The sequence below is a fragment of the Protopterus annectens genome, chromosome 14.part0 (assembly GCF_019279795.1).
Source record: "Protopterus annectens isolate FY-2018-M chromosome 14.part0, PAN1.0, whole genome shotgun sequence".
NCBI lineage: Eukaryota > Metazoa > Chordata > Ceratodontiformes > Protopteridae > Protopterus > Protopterus annectens.
The window spans coordinates 414,818,374-414,838,994 of NC_056748.1; the positions used below are offsets into that span (position 1 = coordinate 414,818,374).

Here is a 20,621-nt window from a genome sequence, read left to right on the forward strand (position 1 = left end):
CCTGCTTTGATTCGTCCCACTGGATTCAAAGGTCTTTTTATTGGATTTCCAGGTTTCTTGGTGGCCTCTCTGACATTTCAAATTTTTCCCTCAGGCAAAACTGCAGTGAGTCATATGGCCGGAACCAGGTAACCCAAAAAACAAATGCCGGACCAATTCTCAGTTAACCATTTGTATGCCTTCTTCCCACACACAAAATAACAATTCTCTACTTTAGTACTAATATATACTTGCCCTGCATGAAACATTTTCTTATCAATGATAGATAGTTGTTTAAAAAGAACAGGATTACGTTGTACTTCATCAATCATTTTGTGCATTAATTCAAAATATGAGTCATAGTTTGTATCACAAATATAACCTGCATTATTAGCTTTGATATAACATTTGTAAAGAATGGTCACATTACAATTGCTCCAACCCACCTGAACAGTATCATTTTTGTAAAAACATACAATTCCCTTTTGTGTAACAGGCAGGTACAATGCTATTTTGTCTTGTAATTTCACAGTTGCAGTATCAAAAATCAAATTTTCCCAGGTCTCATTGACCCCTAGGGGGACAGCAGTCATTAACATTCCCCTGTATGCTGTTGGTATAGCTGTGCAAATCCAGCAATTCGAAACATTAAAAGTTTCAGCATACACATATTTGATTGCTTGGTAAGTGTTAAAGTTTGGATGCCAGTCTATAAGTAATGCATCTCATTTATTCAGTTCAGCTCGTGTGGCTGGAAAAAGGAAAGGCCACAGCAAAAAGATTAATGTTATCAGTATGGTTAACAGAATGATCATGCAATACTTCTGAGGTTGTTCTGTATTTCTTTTTGCTCCGTATCTGGTCATTTTGTTCTTGTGAACAGTAACAAGTTTTTTGTCCAGTTCAAAGTTTTTAACCAATTTACAGTGTGTCAGATGAATCCAGGACGCTCGCTCTGCGATCTTGACTGCAGTGAGTGTTGATAGTAACACTTGGTACGGCCCTCCCCACTTCGGTGAGGTCCAGTTCTTCCTCTTGGTGACTTTCACCCAGACCCACGTGCCTGGGACTACTGCTGCTTCCGATGGTCTGGTTTGTTCTTTATCTGAAAGAGAATTTAACTGCAAAAGTTGTTTATTACTTAAAAGTTGTCTCATATATTCTGCAAGTGAACTGTCAGCCTCCTGGTCTGCAGACATGAGAGGTTTCCATTGAGGTATATAATATGCCCTCCCAAATAGTATTTCAAAAGGAGTTAACCCCTTTGCATTTGGAACAGTTCTCATGCTCAACAGTGCCAGATGCAGGCAGTACACCCAGTTCTTTTGTGTCTCACTAATTAATATCCTAAGTTTTTTTTTCAAAACCCCATTATGCCTCTCTCCTAATCCTGCAGATTGTGGGTGGTATGCACAATGGTTCTTTAAGGAAATTCCAAAATATCGGCTCAACTGTTGTATAGTTCTCTCATCACAGGTTACTGAAAATCACTTTTGTGTATTTCACACCTTCTTTGACCATACAATCGGGAATTTAACTTGAGATCCCACTCAGGTTTCTTGATATAGGCATTTTCTATATTGTCAGTAGAAACTCCAACAACATGTTTAGTGATGACAAGATAACCCAATGGTCATCTGTAGAGGGCCCTACATTATCTGTGAACATTTAACCTCTGCCTCTGCATTAGGTATTCAGGTTACATACTTTGTGTTAGTGGGCTATATATATGAGGGTCCAACACTGAATAATATCCTGGAATTATCTTCAGCTTCAAAACTTATAAATACATCATTCCTTACAGCATTATCGTGGGTTATACATAGCTGTTTACTGTATTTACCATACAGATGTTTTATCCTGGAAAGTAATACCAGAACTGCACAGTCTTACTGGTTAATAATAAACTATGTAACAGGCCTTTATAAACCTGTAGGGAATGGGAAACTACTCATTTCAGTTCACCACAATACCCCTGTGATTTTAAGGAGAAAGTGGCATAAGAAATGCATGTCTAGGCTATCCTCTCTTGACATTATAGACTTTTATACCAGCTGTCAGTAGTGTGACAGCCTGAATATATTTCCATTTTTTTGTGATACCCAGTTAATAGAGCTGTGGAATCTTATGAGGTCTGGCAGCAAACTGAATAAATCTTCCATTAGTACATGTGGGTTGGGTGAATGCCCAGTTTACCAGTAGCCTTGTTGCTAACACATATCTGAACGTTTTTCTTTCTAACACACCACAATTTGGTATTCATGTTATCTTTTTTATTTATTCATTCACTTAGTTGCATTTTAATTCAGGCTGCATTTTTATGCAATTCTAGAATTATATTTAACTGTGGATAATATTAGGATATTATTTTTTCCTTTTTATTATATGTATTTGATCCTTCTGCAAATTGCTAGAGCTACCTGACACTGTCATCTCTTTTACAAAGCATTTTATGATTGCATAATAATTCTAATTCCTAGATTCCATTTTTTTTCCTTACTACGTTGTTTACTTTATTGCTGTGTTAAACATGTTAAGTGAAAAATTATGTTTTTTTTTCCTTTCATCATATTAAACCATGATAACATTACAAGGACTTCATATGTCACAGCTAAGCTGTCACTCATTCTCTATCTGCTACTCCCAACTAAGTCCAAAGAGTGATGAAAATGAGAAGCTATAAGCAGAAGAGCAATTAGATAGTAACCCTCACCTGCTTCATCCTAAATCTGCCTCAAGTTATAAGTTCTGAATCACACATGCGCACACACACTCAAATATGTATCTTATCGATATCTATATAGCTATCCATATACATCACACACACACACACATATATATGTATTTATATACATATACACCCACATACACACACTTTTATTAACTAAAGTCATAAAGGGCAAGTGCTTTTTTACAAGGATAGTTCTCAGGAATTGTAATTGTGTAACTTGCTAGGCATTCAAGCTGCCAAATCTAGGACCAAAGTTTGATCCTCAATAGTGGCCCATTGTCTTAATGCTCTACTACCATAATATACTACTTTTATAATTAGAAGATGCTTACATTTTTATAAAATTTAAAGGTAACCAAGAAAAGACAGAAATGGATTCTGGGCAAGTTAGATAACATGGTAATGCTTATTATACAAAGAACTTGAATCAAAGATATAACACTCTACTTTTATGCACATTAGACACTTATGGGCACATATTTGAGGAAGGAAATATTGGTAGATGTCACTCGTTACCCAGAGGTTACTGTGGCGCAATTTTGAGAATAATTTTGTTTTAATTATTTGCTTAGGTAATTATTTCCTTTTTTTTCAAGTATATTTTATTGCATTTTTTTCTTATTTTAATACAAGAAAAGAATATCACAGAAAAATATAAGAACAGTTACTCGGAATATCAAGTTGCAGTAATCCCAATAAAGTATATATAACATGAACCATCAGTGTTACACAAACGATATACAAAACTAACTAACAATCAAGCTGTTCATATTGAGCTATAATACAGAAAACTACACAGAGATAATATACAACATATTGAATTCTGACATTAAAACACTAGCATCAAGACATTCTAGCCTACCTAACTTACGTGATATCTTGTACTAACTATATACATTATGTCACCTTGAATGTTATCTTATATGTATTACCATGACCTGCCCATTGTTGTTGTGGGTAAACATTTTACAATACTAAATATCATTAGTTTGTCTTATTTACATAGACTAATACTGATGTTGTAGTCCCTTGCCATAAATCAGTTTTGACCTAAGATTTCTATAAGTGTTCCCCAACGTTTCTGATAGTAGGATAGTTTTTTCGGCTTCTTGTAATTAGTTTACTGGCTAATAAGTACTTTATAGCCATTCCTTTAAATTCTTCCCATGTGATTTTACTTCTATCTAACCAGTTTTGGGTCATGTATGATTTCATTATTGCACACAGTGTGACTATGATGTGTTTATTTTCATAGGAAAAATTGGTAGGGAATACATGTAAAATTGCCATTTCCCATGACAGGGTAGATTTAGTGTATCCCTTTTTTTTTAACTTGGCTGTTAACGAATACCATAATTTGTAAACATTCTTGCAGCTCAAAAAAATATGAAGAGGGGCTGCAATGCTGTTTTGGCATATGGTGCAATAAGGAGAGTGTGAGGGATTAATTTTACTTAGAAAAAGTGGTGTGTGATAAGCATTATTATTAATCATAATTTGGGTGTAAATTAGTTTTTTGAGGGGGGGGTTAGTTTCAAAGTAAGCTCAATTTCAGCAGATTTTTGTTCCACAGTGAACTTATTATTTTTCTCTACCCAAAATTTTGAATATAGAAGTACATCTTGATATTTAAATTTTGTTATTAATCTATAGGTATTTGATAACATTTTAGATCTCAAAAGTAACAGGTTAATAATTTGTTGATATAGCTGCATGTCTTGGTTTTCTTTGTTAACATTCATAGTAATTGTGTTAATCAGGAATGTTAATTGGTTGTTTATGGTGTTATAACTTTTATTTACTTCAAATCTTTTCCTAATGTTTTCAATTGAAAGACTTCTGACCTGATAGAGATCCCATACGGTGATGTTTTTGAATTTGGGGTACTGAGTCAGGTTTATCATAGTATTATTTAGTTTAATATTAGGATTAAGGTGTATTGGTTATCCCAGTACCAAAGTATCTTTAAGATTTAGGGAGGATAGCAGCTTTTGAAATATTAGTGTGTTTCTTATGATTATGGGATGAACCTTAGAATACTTTAATTTCTTAGAATTCAAAAAGGGTACTGCTTTAGGATTTAAATTACATGAGATTAGATGATTGTAATATATTTTAATCCATAGTGGATAGCATACTTTGTTGAATGGTTCAAAATGTGCTATTTGTATAATTCGACTAGCGTTTATAATGTTATAGTATGTTGGAATTCAGGTAGACCTAGCCCCCCCCCATTTTGTTTGGGTAAGGTTAATCTGGAATATTTTATTCTTGCATTTTTTGGATGCCAAATACATTTACCAGGTAGTGTTTTACGTTTGTAGAAAAAGTTTTGGGTATATTTTGATTAATAGCACTAAAATGAAACAATAATCTTGGAAGAATATTCATTTTAACTATAGCCGTCTTAGATAGTGGAGATAGATTGAGATTTAACCATCTCTTAGTGTCCTCAGTGACAGTCCAGGTTTTGAGCAAATTGTTTTGAGTCACATCAGATTGGGGGTGAGTGAACATTATACCCAGATATTTAAGATTATAATTGACTTTTATTTTATTTTCGGGGAAATAGAATTCTTTATGTCCTAGAGTATTCAGAGGTAATATGACTGATCTTTTTGGGTTAATAAACTCAATTGAAAAATTCTCAAAAATATCCAATTATGTTAACATTTATTTTATTTATTTATTTATTTCTATATCTTATTCAAATTTGTATTTGGGAATTCAAAATAGATGTTTAAATCATCAGCAAAAGCTGCATACTTTATTGGGATTTTTGAAATATTCATAAGATGGTGATAAGTTCTTTGTGATATTGTAAGAAGTAGAGGTTTTATGTATATATTGAACAGATATGGTGATAGTGGGCATCCTTGCCTTGTAGGGTTCATAATTTGATTGCTTTTTATTTATAAATAGTGTTGTTGTGGCATTATTGTATAAAGCCCTAACCATGTTTATATAGTCATCAGAGATGCTAAATGTCTGGAGTATCTTTAATAAAAAATCAAAATTTACCCTGTCAAAAGCTTTGGTTGCATCTACTGAGAGTGCACAGCTAGGGTATTTATCATTTGCTTTTAAACTAATGATTGAATCAGTGGTGAGTGTATTCTCATATATTTGTCTGTTGTTCATAAAACCTAGTTGTTCAGAAGATATGATAAGAGGTAAGATTTTTTTTATTCTACTGGCTAGGACTGTAGAAAAAAATTTGATATCAATACTTATGAGTGCTATCGGCCTGTAATTATTTGGATTTAATGCTTTAGACCTGGGTTTTGGAATGAATATAGTTTTTGAGTTATTGATATACAAGTCTTTGGTACCATACTTTATTATGTATGTGTATACTTTCTGTAATATTGTAGCTAATTGTTTTTAGAAAGTCTTGTAAAATTCCGCCACATAACCGTCTGGCCCTGGTGATTTGCCTGGTTTCAACCTATTTACAGCAGCAATAAGTTCCTCTACATTTAAAGGAGCTTTAAGGTTATTTATTTCTGCTTCATTCAGCACTGGAAATTATAACTCTTCAGTAAATTGATGAAATAATGATTCATTAAACTGGTCATGAGGGCCATATATAGGTATTGGTAAATCTCTTCAAAGGCACCTATGATCTCTTTGTCCGTATATATAGAGATTTGTTATTATAGTTTAATTGCTTTATTTTGGTAGCGTTTTTTTATGCTTATGATTCTTGACAGCACTTTTGAGGGTGATTGAGCCCATTTGACATATTTGTAAAGAAGTTTAATTTCACTGATTGACAACTGTTGTGTTTGAATTTCCCGTAATTGTCCCAGTAGTGTAACCATTTGACTTTCAAGTGCTGGCGAATTATTAATTTGTAATTCTAACTCTATGTTTTTTAATTTTGATTCTATTGTTCTGACTTTTTCCATATTTAACTTTTTATAGAAAGCAGCTTTTTGAATTATTCCCCTAATAGTGGCTTTTGTCGCTTGCCATTGAATGTCGTATGGTATATCTGTTACTTCTAGGTTATTTTTAGCTTGGGTGGGAATGTCAGTAATATCCTGTGAAACTTCTTTAGTCTTTATTAAGTTATTATTTAATGTCCAGTTCATAACTGTTTGGAGTCTTTGCATTGAGCTTCCCAACTTTATTGTAATGTTTATTTTTGCATGATCTGATATTGTTCTAGGTTCACTATTGTAGGTGATTGTATTATTTAATAGGACTTCAGATATTAAAAAAATATATCTCTTCTAGACCAAGACTTGTGGTATGCTGAATAATAAGTGAATTTACTAGTGGTTGTACTATTCCTATAGTTTTCAAAGGGTCTATATCAGTCCGTCAAAATGGCTGACGATCGAACACCAGATGTTCGAACTGTGAAGTTCGAACACTGATTATCGTAAATCTGCGGAACACCAAATTCTTTCCCAGGGAAAGAATTTGGTGGGTCATTTCTGTGGCTTTGCGATTATCAGGACTGTGGTGGGAAGTTACAGGTCAGATTCAGGTAAGTGTCTGATTGTGTGGACGTTAGGGTTAGGGCACGGTTAGGTGAGTTAGGGTTAGGGCACGGGTGAGGTGGGTGTGCGATAGTGACAGACGTTAGGGTTAGGGCGGGATAGGTGAGTTAGGGCACAGGTCAGGTGAGTGTGCAATAGTGACGAACCTTAGGATTAGGGTTTGGGTTAAGGTTAGTGGATAGAGAGTAGTGTATGCACAGTTTAGTGTAGGGTTAGATGTAGTATTTTAAGTATTTGTGTATGAATTGCTGTTTATTTTGGTGTGCTTTTGTTGTGTGTGTGTTGCTTGGAACAGTGATTTTTTTCCCTGGGAAAAATAATCGCTGTTCTAAGACTTCAATGTTTTCGTACTTTGTGGTTAGAAGTTCAAACATATGGTGTTCGAACTTCAGTCATTTCGGTGAACTGATATAGACCTGTTTTCAAATGGATTAGCTAACTTAAAGTCTTCCATTATTTCAGCTGTTAGTGTAGCGAGCTGAACAGGTTGATTATTATCCTTATTTGTCCTATCAAGTTCTGGATTAATTATCATATTCCAGTCATCACCTATGATTTAGAGATAATTAGGAAAGTTCTCTAATATTCTGTATATCTCATATAGATAGGTTACTTGATGCAAACATGGAACATAAACATTTAAGACTAAGAAATGTTTTTTAAATGGAGACAATTCACAGGTAAAATAACACCATCTGCCATTTGTCATAACTACCGTTCATTATAGTGCCATCAAAAGATTTTTTAACTACTATAGCAACTCCCCTATAAGCTGTACTGTCACCAGCAGCAACAATATGTTTCACCCATTTTTTTTTGTATATTTCTCCCATTGTTCCTTCAACATATGCGTTTCTTGTTATCTCTGCCTTAGATTTAAAAATTAAATGTATTAATAGATTCTTCTTTTTCTTATTTTGTAAGCCCTTTATATTCCATGAATCCACAGAAATCATCAAAAAACTACAATACACAGAATACTGACTTTTAGAACGAATGGAAATATATAGGAACAAACTGACCTTCCAAAGTTGTTATAATTTTTGATACAGTTCAATGGTATGAATATAAGTGTAACATCACTCCCTTTCAGACCCCCCCCCCCCGCTTATCCACGCTGGCCTACTAACTGAGAGAGAGCTAAAAAGAACATTAACAACTATAATACATAAAATTTCTGTCATTCTAAGTTTCAGCAACAAGAAGCAACAACTCACATAACAGCTTGCTCAACCAAAGCATATGAAAGAGATATGATTTCGAACCCTTACTTTAATTAAAGGTAATTAAGCTAACCATTTTTAAAACTGCTTTAACTGAGATTTAGATATCTAACTTAATAGGTAATCTAAACATATTACAATTCAAAGCAAACCATAGCTTTTCTATTATGTTCACACATAGCAGATACTTACATGCACAACTGAATTTAACTTATTATAGTTAATCAGTCACTGTTTGCATGTTCCTTATTTTTATAATTCAAATGCAGTCTTTTTTAGTGTATAGCAGTTCTTTACTTGTTGGGTGTGTATGTACAGCTAAGAACAAATTTAATCCTGATTATCCATTTGTTATAAATGATTATACCATGACCCCCCATTAATATTCCAAAACGTGCACGCTGATTGGCCAGCGTGCACATTGTAAATCGAGTTATACTAAAGGAAAAAGGTCCGGTCGCCCGGACTTTTTTCCGTTAGTGTTTTAAAAATAGAGTTATACTGTCTCGCTATGTTAAATGGGTTTAACATAGCGAGACAGCTTTAAAATAAGCAACGGAGATCTCTGTTGCTTATTTTAAAGCTGTCTCGCTATGCTAAACCCATTTAACACAGCGAGACAGGTTTTAAAAAAACAAGCAACGGAGAAAGCAAGATCTCCGTTGCTTTTTTTTTACTGTTTCGCTATGTTAAATGGGTTTAACATAGCGAGACAGTTTTAAAATAAGCAACGGACATCTCCGTTGCTTATTTTAAAGCTGTCTCGCTATGTTAAACCCATTTAACATAGCGAAACAGTAAAAAAGCAACGGAGATCTTGCTTTCTCCGTTACTTGCTCACAGCTCTGATGTACTGCGTGGCGCAGTACATCAGAACTGCCGCGGATGCCAGACATCTGCGGAAGGGCAGCAAACAGACATTATACTATGCCATTATTTAAGAAAAGTAATAGTTTCTTTTCTTAAATAATGTCATATAATAGCAATAACCACTTCTGGGTGTGGGTAATGCTGTATTTACCCACGGTTGGCTTTGTTTGGTCCCTCGGGCTTCACCCTCGGGACCAAACCACGCCAACCGTGGGTAAATCCAGCATTACCCACACCCAGGCGTGGGTTATTGCTATAATCAAGCACATATATATCAAGATTCAGCTTTGTGATCAGACAAAACAGTATCAAAAAGTCTTTCATAGTCTCTGCTGTTCAAAGTTGGTATGCTTACATTTTTGCTGCATTTTGAAAGCTAAAGAAAACATGTGTGAACAGTAGACAAAACAAAACAGACCCAACTACATTACTTTGCTTTCCTAATAAGGACTAGTTATTGTATGCAGCTGCTTCAGCATCTGACCCAGAAGATTATTTTTAGTCCAGCTTGCATGTATTCAGGAAAGAAGAAATAACAAGAAAAAAAAACTATATATTTACATTTATATATAATTGTTTAAGCTGTTAAACTTAGTTCTGGGCTGGATTTACCTTCCGGATGCCATTTGCATGAGATTCTTCACTTTCTTAATCAGGAAAATAGAAATCCAAAGGTTTTCTGAAATGTAAGAGCCTTGCTTTCATTTTTAATTGCCAAACATGGGTTTTTGGTGTTATTTGGGCTTAGATGGATGCCATAGTTGTTCCTGTGACATCAGTTATGCTTAATATTGCTGATTCACGGTCACAAAGGATTATGAGTGTTGTAGTTCATACGGAATGGCATGGAGATACTGTTTGAACTGAATTAGAATGCCTACATGGAAAGCAATGTATTTAGATAGAAAAAAAGGTAATTTAGGTAATTTACCTTGTCATTTAAGTACTGCAGTGGTGGTGCTGCAGTAGCGTTGTCGCCTCATAGCAAGACGTTGTCCCGTTCGATTCTCAGTTAGAGCATCTTCTGTGTGGAGGCATACATGAATGGGGCGTGCCTTCGTTGAAGGTTGTGCGTCAGGGCTGGTAACCCGGTACATAAAAATCCACTACCAATCATTAGCGGACTTGCGTTCCGCTGTGGCGACCCATAACCGGGAAAAGCCGAAAGACACAAACAAACCTTGTCATTTAAGTCAATTTAGCTTGCACACATATTTTGAGGTAAAAGCACATTACTTCACGGCAGTTCTTTAAAGGCTTTGAGAAAAGCCATTTTTGCTTCTTCTTTATTTTTTACTGCATAATTTAAGTCATTATATTGAAATTGCAGAGTTGCTGGATATTTCATTTGGAAACTGATATTTTTGCTTACTAAGTAAGTGCAGTAAAGGCAATAGGACTTGTCTTAATTGTTTTAACTGTAGAGGCAGATCCTGAGCAAAAGTTATCTTGTAGCCATTCCATACTATGCGTTTTCTTTTTTCTTTTTTTTTGAAGCCTGAATTATTGCTTGAGCATGTGAAGCATTAAGAATTCTTGCATATATTTGTCTGGGGGTATCCAGAGTTTGAGATTTTCTCAGAGCTCGGTGTATTCTTTCAATAACAATTATTTGAGATAGTTCTTTCTTTGTTGTCAAGGAGGAGATCAAAGATTTCTTTTGCCACATTATTTAGTTGTGATCTTTCTGAGATGCCTCTGATCAATACATTATTTCTTCTTGCTCTAGCTTCAAGATCAACCAGTTTTTGTTGCATTTCTTTGACTGAGTTTTCAGTGATGGAAATAGCTTTCTGTATTTCTTCTATCTTTGTCTCATTACTCAGTATTCTAGCCTCATTTTTATCCAGTCTGGTTCTTATTTGGTCTAAGTTGTTACCAAATACTGTAAGTTTTGAAGGGAAAGAGTGTGTTTCTGTTTGCAGAGGCATCAAGGCTGCTTTTAGTTCCTCCATGTCAAAATATTGATCACTTTTTGGTTTCATTTGATGCTTTGCAGCTTCAGATTGTGATTTGGTAGTTTTCTGGCTCTTAGTGATAGTTTCTTTTTCAGGAGAAGCAATTTCAGATAATCTTGTCTTAGATGTGTGTGTTTCCATTGGGTCCATTTTTCTTTGTTGTGTGAAAGTTTGCTTCTTTTCTTCTTTATAGCTGCTAATTACAGGCCCCATCACATATACTGGAATCATTGCTTAGTCATCACCCGGATCCAAGGTATGTATTTCTTATTTTTATTTTTACACTCAGAGGTTAAAAATAAGCTTCCCTCAAATAAGATATTAGTTTTAATTTTGCAGAAGATGCTTTTTTGTAGATTTTTTCTGCAGCAGTAGCCTTAGATGAGGTTAGAGTTATAGTTAGAAATTGGAGCAAGCTGAAGTGTGTGCTATCTAGTTGGCGGCCATCTTAGAACTCCTAGGTAATTTATTTCCTATCATAAACCCATTTTGTAGCAGTATGTTCCATCTTTGGCTGTGCTCGGACTTGCTGAGAGATGCAGTGGGGCCGGGTTACTGAGGATAGGGAATTTGAGATATGCCTTCAGTAGCACTTATTGTTGTTTGTAAGGAAAATTCTGGTTTATGTGTGTGTGGAGTCCATTCTATTCACAGTTGTGGTTGTAGGCAAGGGTAGGGGCTGGACAGTTGATTAATAGGATGGGTATCTGACAGGGTTTAATGTGGTCATTCAGAAACATTGGTTACATGTGTGCCTTGAATTTAAACTTTTCTTTCTTTTCTAGGTGGGCGTATTTAGCTGAGGGTACCATAGTTCCACAGGTGACTAGGCTAACTGGATTTACTGAATCTTGATCGGTGGTTTATTGGTCAAGGGTTGGGGTAGGTTGAAATGAGGGTTGACAGGCTTGGGCTATTAAGAGAGGTTTTGTTCAGGGATTAGGGTTGGGAAATGGAAGTCCATGGAATTATTTTATGTGGCATTTATGTGATGGCGGGTATTTTAGTCATTCAAAAGGTGGTTTGTTAGTCAGCAAATGCTAGGTTGGTTATGTTTTTCTGTTTACTTTGCATAGCTGGATGTTGGAAAGGAAATTTCAATGTTGTTATTACATACACTGGACTGACCTTGTAGGGTTTCACCTGGCTTTGGGTTGACTTGGGCATGTAACATTTTGGGACTGCTTCTGATAATAGTACTGGTAGTCAGAGTAAATGAGAGTTCTTTAAGGTACAAATGTTATACAAAATGATGTTTATTTTAGTATTGGAGAAGGATCATTGTATTATTTTAACCATTTAGTCAACCGGTGGTCTTGGGTAGTCATATGACATGGTGTTGGGTTGATGGGGATCCAGTTTGGTTTCAGGTGGACGTTGTACACTGAATGATGTTTGGCTTAGCCCTCCTTTTATCTGTGGTTAGGTCTAAAAATTTCTTAAGAGGGAGGGAGAACAGCCTGGTCAGGCTGGTGGCAGAGAAGAGGGACAGGCTTGACCTCTTCTCTTCCCCCTCTGGTGTTTGGATGTTCATTTCAAGGATTTGGGGAAAGGAAAATGAGAAGCTGGAGGATGATTGCTAAATAGATAAGCAAGCAGAGGTAAGGACGCTGCTTATATGGTTGGCAGGTAATTCAATGAATGGTGTATGAAGTGAGATGGGGATGCTGCTTCATAAGTAAAGTAAGCAAGTAGAGGTATGGATGCTGCTTACTGGGTCAGGATGAGTAAGGTTGTGTCGTCCTGAAATTTGGTTGGATGGGTAATTCAATAAATGGGATATGAAGTGAGTCTTGGACGCTGCTTCATAAGTAAAGTAAGCGAGCAGAGGTATGGATGCTGCTTACTGGGGCAGGATGAGTAAGTACTTTGTCCTGATTAACATTACAAGGATGTTTATGCTGTGATTAAAAGCAACTATACTATGTCCAGTTGTAATTAATAAATTTTGTGATTGAAGCTATGTTATGGAAGTTTAATAAAGGTTGTTAAATGTCATTCGGTGTAATGTGTTTATTGAAGGGGACTGGGACAAAGAAGTTGAATCAAAGATATAGCACTCTACTTTTATGCACATTAGAATTGTTATTCAGTAGTGAGCATAGGTTTTATGGCATCCCAGCATACTGTTAGTCTGAAGGCCAGAACATAAAATCAGCCAGATATAGAACATAGTGACTGAAAGTCAACAATATTAGACTATGGTATTCTTTTTGCCTTTGATGATTTAATCCAAAACTGGTCCCATATGAATACAAAACTAGTCCCATATCCAAACGACAGTGTTTCATATAGATTTCAACCTTTTTGCAGTACATAATTATATTCAGATATTTTATGAGCGTTTAATCATCTCGTCAGTTGACAGAGAGATTTTTACAATGCCATCTTTCTTTCCCTCCTCTGAAATGCAGATAGTCTAGACCAAGGTCCATTCTGAAAAGATAAAAGCTGTTTTCTTAATCTACTTTATGGTTCACACAGATTTAGTTATTGTTGATCTGACCACTAATCTACTTTTTGTCTGGTAGAACTCCACTGACTAAGGAAAAAAACATCTCGGTTACACAAATCTGAGAGGTCTCTACAGCCTGGATGGTTTGTAAACCCACTGATGGTGAGATGTGTTTTTAGATACCCAAGACAGTAACTTGAAGGTACACAATTATAATTCAAAATGGTTCATACATTGAAAAAGTCAAAATTGCAGGTGTTGAGTGCTGAATCACAGGATGAATAGAATTACTCATATGATGTTCAAAATATACACCAGAGATCTTAAAAATACTATGGAATTCAAACTGAACATAGATCCACTCCATACAAGTATCAGTCACAGTACTTGCTGTCATGGAGTTTTGGCTTCAGTATTATACTGACTATTTACATTTACTTTCTAAAGGATAGCAGATGAGGGAGCTAGAGACTTAGGTACATGGGATATGAAAAACAACAACACAGGAAACTGGAATTCTGAGAAGTATTTAAAATATCCTATGGAACGTAATGGAAAAATGACTGACCAGAAAAATAAGGACCAATATCAATGACAAGGAACAGATTTGTCTGGTTACAAGAAGTCAAGAATGCAATAAGAACAGGGTGGAAATATAGTTAAATTTCTGCAGGCTTTCCTGTTAAAAAACATTTACTTGAAATTATTTGATTTTAATAATGCCTTGATGTAACACAAACTGTCGAATTAAAAGGTGTATTCCCCATGCAAGGTGAAACCCCTCAACTGTGAAACTGTCAGTATCAATGATGTAACAGATAGCACACGCAACTTTATTACAGAGGGATGTGGGTTCTATTCCCACTACAGGTAGATCAATTGCTGACACATCATTTGGATGAGATGTTAAAGTGAAGCCCATCTGCTTGAGTTGGTGATAGCTCAGGTGGATGTAAATGATCCAGTGGCACCTATCAAAAAGAATCAAGGAAGTACCCCAGTGCTCTGGCCATACTTCCAGTGGTAGTATAAATACCACCTCAGGTCTCCCCTGAAAAGAGGCTATTAGTGTAGTGGGACTAATCTCCATCAGCAAAGAATGAATGAATAAACACTATCCATATTGATTGCCAACACTGGAGTCATAGCATCTTAAGAAGTGTCTAGTAATCTTAAACTATGAATTAGAAAGGCCAGGATTAATGAATCACCATTTGGCAAATTTTGCCTCAACAGATTTATAGAAACCAGCAAAGCTAAGAGCCTGTAGAAAGTGGAATCAGGAAGTGTTGTCAGACACAAGTATAAATAAGCAAAAAAGAAGACAGTTGCTAAGACCAGAAGTGGAAGAGGCAAAGTGGAGTGCTTTATGGAGTACGAAGGAAGACAGGAACATAGATGACCAAACTAGAAAAGGAAGGTAAGGAGTTCAGTGGGGAACAAGACGAGGTCAGGAACATGTCATTTTCCATTGTCTTTAGCAGGGAGAAGCATTCCTACAAAGGTAGGGGCGATGTAGGGAAGGTGAAGAATAATGGAATAACCCGATAAATGAATAGGTGAGCATATAGAAGGAGCAGCTATTACTCTGAAACAATGAGACACTGAGGCCAAATGGGTTATATTCCAGGAGGTTTTCCTTCACAGGTTTGATGGTGAGAGCCTAGAACATACAGAAAATAATGCAAACACTGAAATAGGAAACTGTCTGTTACAGTTTTCAATTATTTCCCTTACACCCATTGATATGGGAGGTTTAGCACGCCCACACCACTGCATGTATATTACATTAAGTCATTAGTCATTAGTTAAGTTCCCTCAAACTGAAAGCATACTCTGAGATGGCAGAACCTTGGACTTAATATACCCCCACACACATATTTACTATTATATTCATGCCTTTCTAGAACAACAACTATAACCCTCAAAACTACAGTACAGACCATTCAAGATCCTTCAGAATCTGATTAGAGTGATGACATAACCCTAATGGTAGTGTTCAACAAATACATCAGTCAGTCAGCTTACTCATTGAATGGGGACCACATGAAAACTTTTATATGTGAAGTACAATCCCCTGCAACATCCCATGTAGAGGAATTCAGCCATGTACCCCTACATTAATACATCATTCAAAGGGTGCAATACTTTAAAATAATTTATTAACGTATATATGGGAGTCTGTTCAAACAAATGGGTCTCTCTGGTTGTAGCTCCCAGAAAAGTGAATCGTCCAGGTAACAGTCACACTATCAACAAGTTTACTGAAGTCTAAGGAGTTATGTTACATTTCTGCCTTAATCTGTTTTTGGATCTAAGTATCCACTGAAATAAGTTCACATAGCTCATTTGTGATTTTCCACACAAACACTATTGTGTTAAACATTAGATGAATTATAATGTCAGTCTTTTATAGCAGAATATCTATTGATAACACCAAAAAATAAGTGTGTTTGACTTAAAGTTGATACTTCATTGCTAAAGCCTGCTTTATAAATGATTTGTTTCAGTTTTACTCCATTTATGTCTATAATTAAACATGACTGTAGTTATGTACTGTAGTGAAATTCCCAGATTTCTTTTAAAACTTTGATGTATCTCATGTTGTGCAGTTTCATCCTTTGCCATTGCATTTAGTAGTGTTATTATTTATGATTTTGTCTAAATGTAAGGCACTAATTTGATTTCAGTGGCAGAGTTATGATTGGTGCATATTAAAGTTAATCATGCTGTGCAAAATTTTGTTTATTACAATTAATTGTTGTATTAGAATTTAACAAGTAATTTCATAATAAGTGAAACATTTTCATTCTTAGGAGCAAAGCCTGCACCTGATATCTGCTTTGAGAAAGTTAATTCTGCTGGTGACCCTTACGGCAACTGTGGAAAGGATTCTAAAGATTCATTTGCTAAATGTGAACCAAGGTAAGAAAAACTTTTGTCCCACTGTTTGGTCCCTAAGCCTAGTTGTACTACAGAGAGTAAGAACCTGCTTATCATAAATGAGTCAAGGATGTCACAAGTATCATGGTATGGCTGGGGATCTATCAACCTTTATGTTAGGACTGGATACAAATGTCTTTACAGCATTAGCACTTAGGACAGCAACTTCTTTTCCATAACTGTGCCCATGATAGTACTTAAATCCTATAATATGTGTTTATTGCCCTGCAAAAAAAGGCTAGTAATATTGCATTTATTGTTGTCATACTAAGACTTTGTGGTGATGATAGATAACAGTGGGCTTTACCAGTGTTTTTATTTCACTGTCATAATGCTATGATGGTAGTATAGTTTTATAAACTTGTATGCATCCATAAAGTTCATAGACCAAAAAATTACAGTTTTCAAAGATAGCATTCAAAATTTCCTTGTCATTTTGCAGTCATATCTTCAGTTAATCAGTTAGACTATCCTATGCTCTTGTTTGAACCTGACTTATTCATCATTTATTTTTCCAATGTATCACCTGCAGTTGCAGTTTACCTCTTTCGGCTTCTTTCTCACAGCTGTACTGGTTAAGCCACAAGGATTCAAATAAGATGCTCATTCTTAAAGACCATAGATGATGATCGAGCTTCTCCTATACTGTTATAGCTGACTTAAAGCAGTTTCATTACATGTAATCTTCCCTTCTTCAGACTATGTTATCGCTCTTCATCTTATTCGTTTTGCATATTTCAATAGGTTACTCACAAACCTGTTTTGTCTTATTAAAATCTGTAGGAATAATACCGGCTTACATACTCATTATATCTTTCATCTGTTGCCAATTACTGAATGCCACTGATGTGCATACTCTTTAAAATACTGCTTACTTTTCACTTTCTGTAAATACCACTTCCTCCTCCTGTTTTCCAGGCTGAAAAAGAAATTGATCAATTCCCCATCGTAACAATAAGGTTTAACTTTGATCTTACTAATATCTTAAATAATGGCATCAACACTGCAATAATGTTGAATTTAGAAATATAAAGTGGTAATATCACTTTTTTGCCACAAGATGCCTGTGAACTGCGGAATAATTCTGCTACTCGATAGAGTATAAATTTGATGATAAATATGTGTCATTTTGTGTTTTACTTTGTTGCTAAGGACAGATCACTTGAATTTTTTTTCCTGGAGTTGCAGCATCTTGCTATTACATCAAGAAGGATTGGACCTATAATGCTTACTGTCTCAGTTGGGCTGCTATGTTTTTGTGCTATTTGCAGCAACAGCAAAATTTTAGGTACTAGGAAGGCATTATATCAACTTCTTCTTCTTTTGGCTTTTTCCAGTTAGGGGTCGCCACAGTGGATCATCTGTCCGCTCATGAGTGGCAGTGGAGTTTTACAGTGTCAAGTTGCCAGCCCGGCGCCCAACCTTCCACAGAAGGCACACACATGCACACACTCACGCCTGGGGCCAATTTAGAGTGTCCAATTCACCTACAGCATGTCTTTGGGATGTGGGAGGAAACCGGAGCACCCAGAGGAAACCCACACGACCACAGGGAGGGCATGCAGACTCCGCACAGAAGGCACCCCAGCCGAGGATCGAACCAGAGAACCTCTTGCTGTGAGGTGGCAACGCTAACCGCTGCACCACCATGAAGGCATTATATCAACTATGTGTTGTAAATGGGATACATTTCTTTGAGAATTAACCTATGCATGTTGTAACACTGAAATTGTTAATCTGAGAATTAGCATATATATATATATATATATATATATATATATATATATTTAGTAGTGAAACCACAATGCAATTCAGTCACTGCTCTTACTCTTAAAAAGAAATCAGGTATTCAGAATGCTTTATAGCTGTATGTAAATTAGTGTAAGGTAACTGCTATTACATAATTTTATAAGTGTGTCTACAAAGTATATAAGCTAAAACATTTAAGAATGTACTATAATCATTTTTTTACAAAATAAAGTATAGCTTCTTCATTTTAAAGTATAACCGGAAATGTAAAATATTTATGCACGACAAGCTGACATCTTTATAAATATACATTCAACTATGATAAAAACACTCTTAACCACAGCTATTTACCTTCCATCTCCAAAATGTGGAGGAACCTAGTGGGTTCAAGTAGAAAGCTCACAGAATTGTAACTTTTTTCTTACTTTGAAAGAGTTATTCTTTATACATATTTACATTTTCTAGTTATGTTTATTCTGTACTATGCAATGTATTTTCATGTTTACTACAATGTTATACCTGTGCTAAATGCTATTTTTTAATTCTATATAACATAAAAATATGTGGCTAGAGCTGGAAGTAACTACTGCTTTATCCATTTTCACACCTTACAAAAGTCATACATACAGAGATAAACATGCAGGTCTTTCTAGGCACTAGGCACTAAAACCACATTTATATGCTACAATTCCTCCTGTTAAATAATACACCTAAATATACATACTTTGTCATTACAGAAAAGGTAAATATTTATTTATGAACGTGTAGAAAGGCAGCAATAAATGCTAGTCACAATAACTGCCAATAATGCAGTATGTTTTAAATAGTAAATAGTATTAATACAAAATGTTATGATTGCAATATCAGTGTTCAGTAATTTAGTTGCACTCCTTAGCTCAGATTGTATGCTTAGTGACTGAATAATTTAAAACTGGATTTCCGGCTGTAAGATGCATCTCTTCACATTCATAACAAAGTATTTTTTCTCCACTGCACAAGAGTGTAACATTCCTCACATGACATTTCAATCTGCTTTCATAGCGTAAGGTACTAGTCCCCTTTCAGAAGCACAGTTTTTGTACTGATTAACCTGGGCATTCTGAGTAACATTTCTCTGGTTCCATTTGGGCTGAAGCCATGCCTGGGCCGTCTGCACCTTGGGTGACTATACTGCTGTCTTTTGTCAGGCACTACAGGGTGTTGTTGTGGGAATCGTTATTCGTTAGATAATGAAAAGGTCATCGTACCATATCGGTGTGACCTCACTATCTATCTTGGAACATACAATACGCCACTCACCATGGTCAGAGCACGCATTCATGTGTTATTGGTCAGCCTTCTGTTAACTTATACATCTGGATATCCAGTCACCCCATGTTGTGTAACATCTGTCCTCCTAAAAGTGAGTCTGCTTATCCATCCTTCTTTGGATATTGACTCTGAACATCCATCCACCTCTGGTTTTGACTTGGGTCATCCATTCACCAAAGGCTGTATAGCTGATCATGAGGGGTTCATGTTAAGACAATGAGTTATGGTTTTGCAAAACCTGAAATGCTGAGATTATTTATGTGAAATCTTGCATTTGCAAAATAAACATTTAATGAGTGAGATATTTAAAAGATATATGAGGTTCAGACATTGAAACCAAATGGATGATTCACTGTGAAGCAGTTTGGTAAGCTGTGAGTAGGTGTTTGTCAGTATGAGCAGTACTTAATATGTTCATCTACTCTATAGGTGACATTGTACTTGTTTTTCATCAAAATTTTCAGTAGGCGTAGCAGTAATTTGAAAAGTAAGTTTTGTTAGATTTTGCAAGTTGCCTAGAAGTCATGTGTAAACAAGATCACTTTCTGCTGACAGTGTATGTGTATATCCAGATGGGTATGCATTATTAGCCTTTATAAACAGTAAACTGCATTAGTGTTGAAGCACAGTGCGAGAACTAGCATAATACTGAAATGAAAGAGAATGAACAAAATTAGAGCGTACAAAAGTATGGAAAATTGTTAGGAAGTAAATTATTAACTTTAAGAAACTAAACATTTCTTTTTGTAGTAGGGTATGGTTCCCCAAACTTTTATCCTGCCACCGTGGTTTGTGGTCTTTGCTCAATATCCCACTGACAAAGTATAACAATTGAGGCTGCAGTACCTTTGATTAATAATTTCTGGCTTAGTATAAAAGTAAGTATTCTCT

The 20,621-nt window shown here is 35.6% G+C and overlaps 1 protein-coding gene across 1 annotated transcript in view; it reads left to right on the forward strand.

The window, feature by feature from the left end:
- Positions 1–20,621, forward strand: part of ADAM12 (ADAM metallopeptidase domain 12) — a 2,765,134-nt gene that overhangs the window by 2,171,406 nt on the left and 573,107 nt on the right. Inside the window, exon 15 of the mRNA XM_044056180.1 lies at positions 16,544–16,652. Coding sequence (XP_043912115.1) covers positions 16,544–16,652 — 109 coding nt within the window. The remainder of the gene's footprint in view (positions 1–16,543; positions 16,653–20,621) is intronic.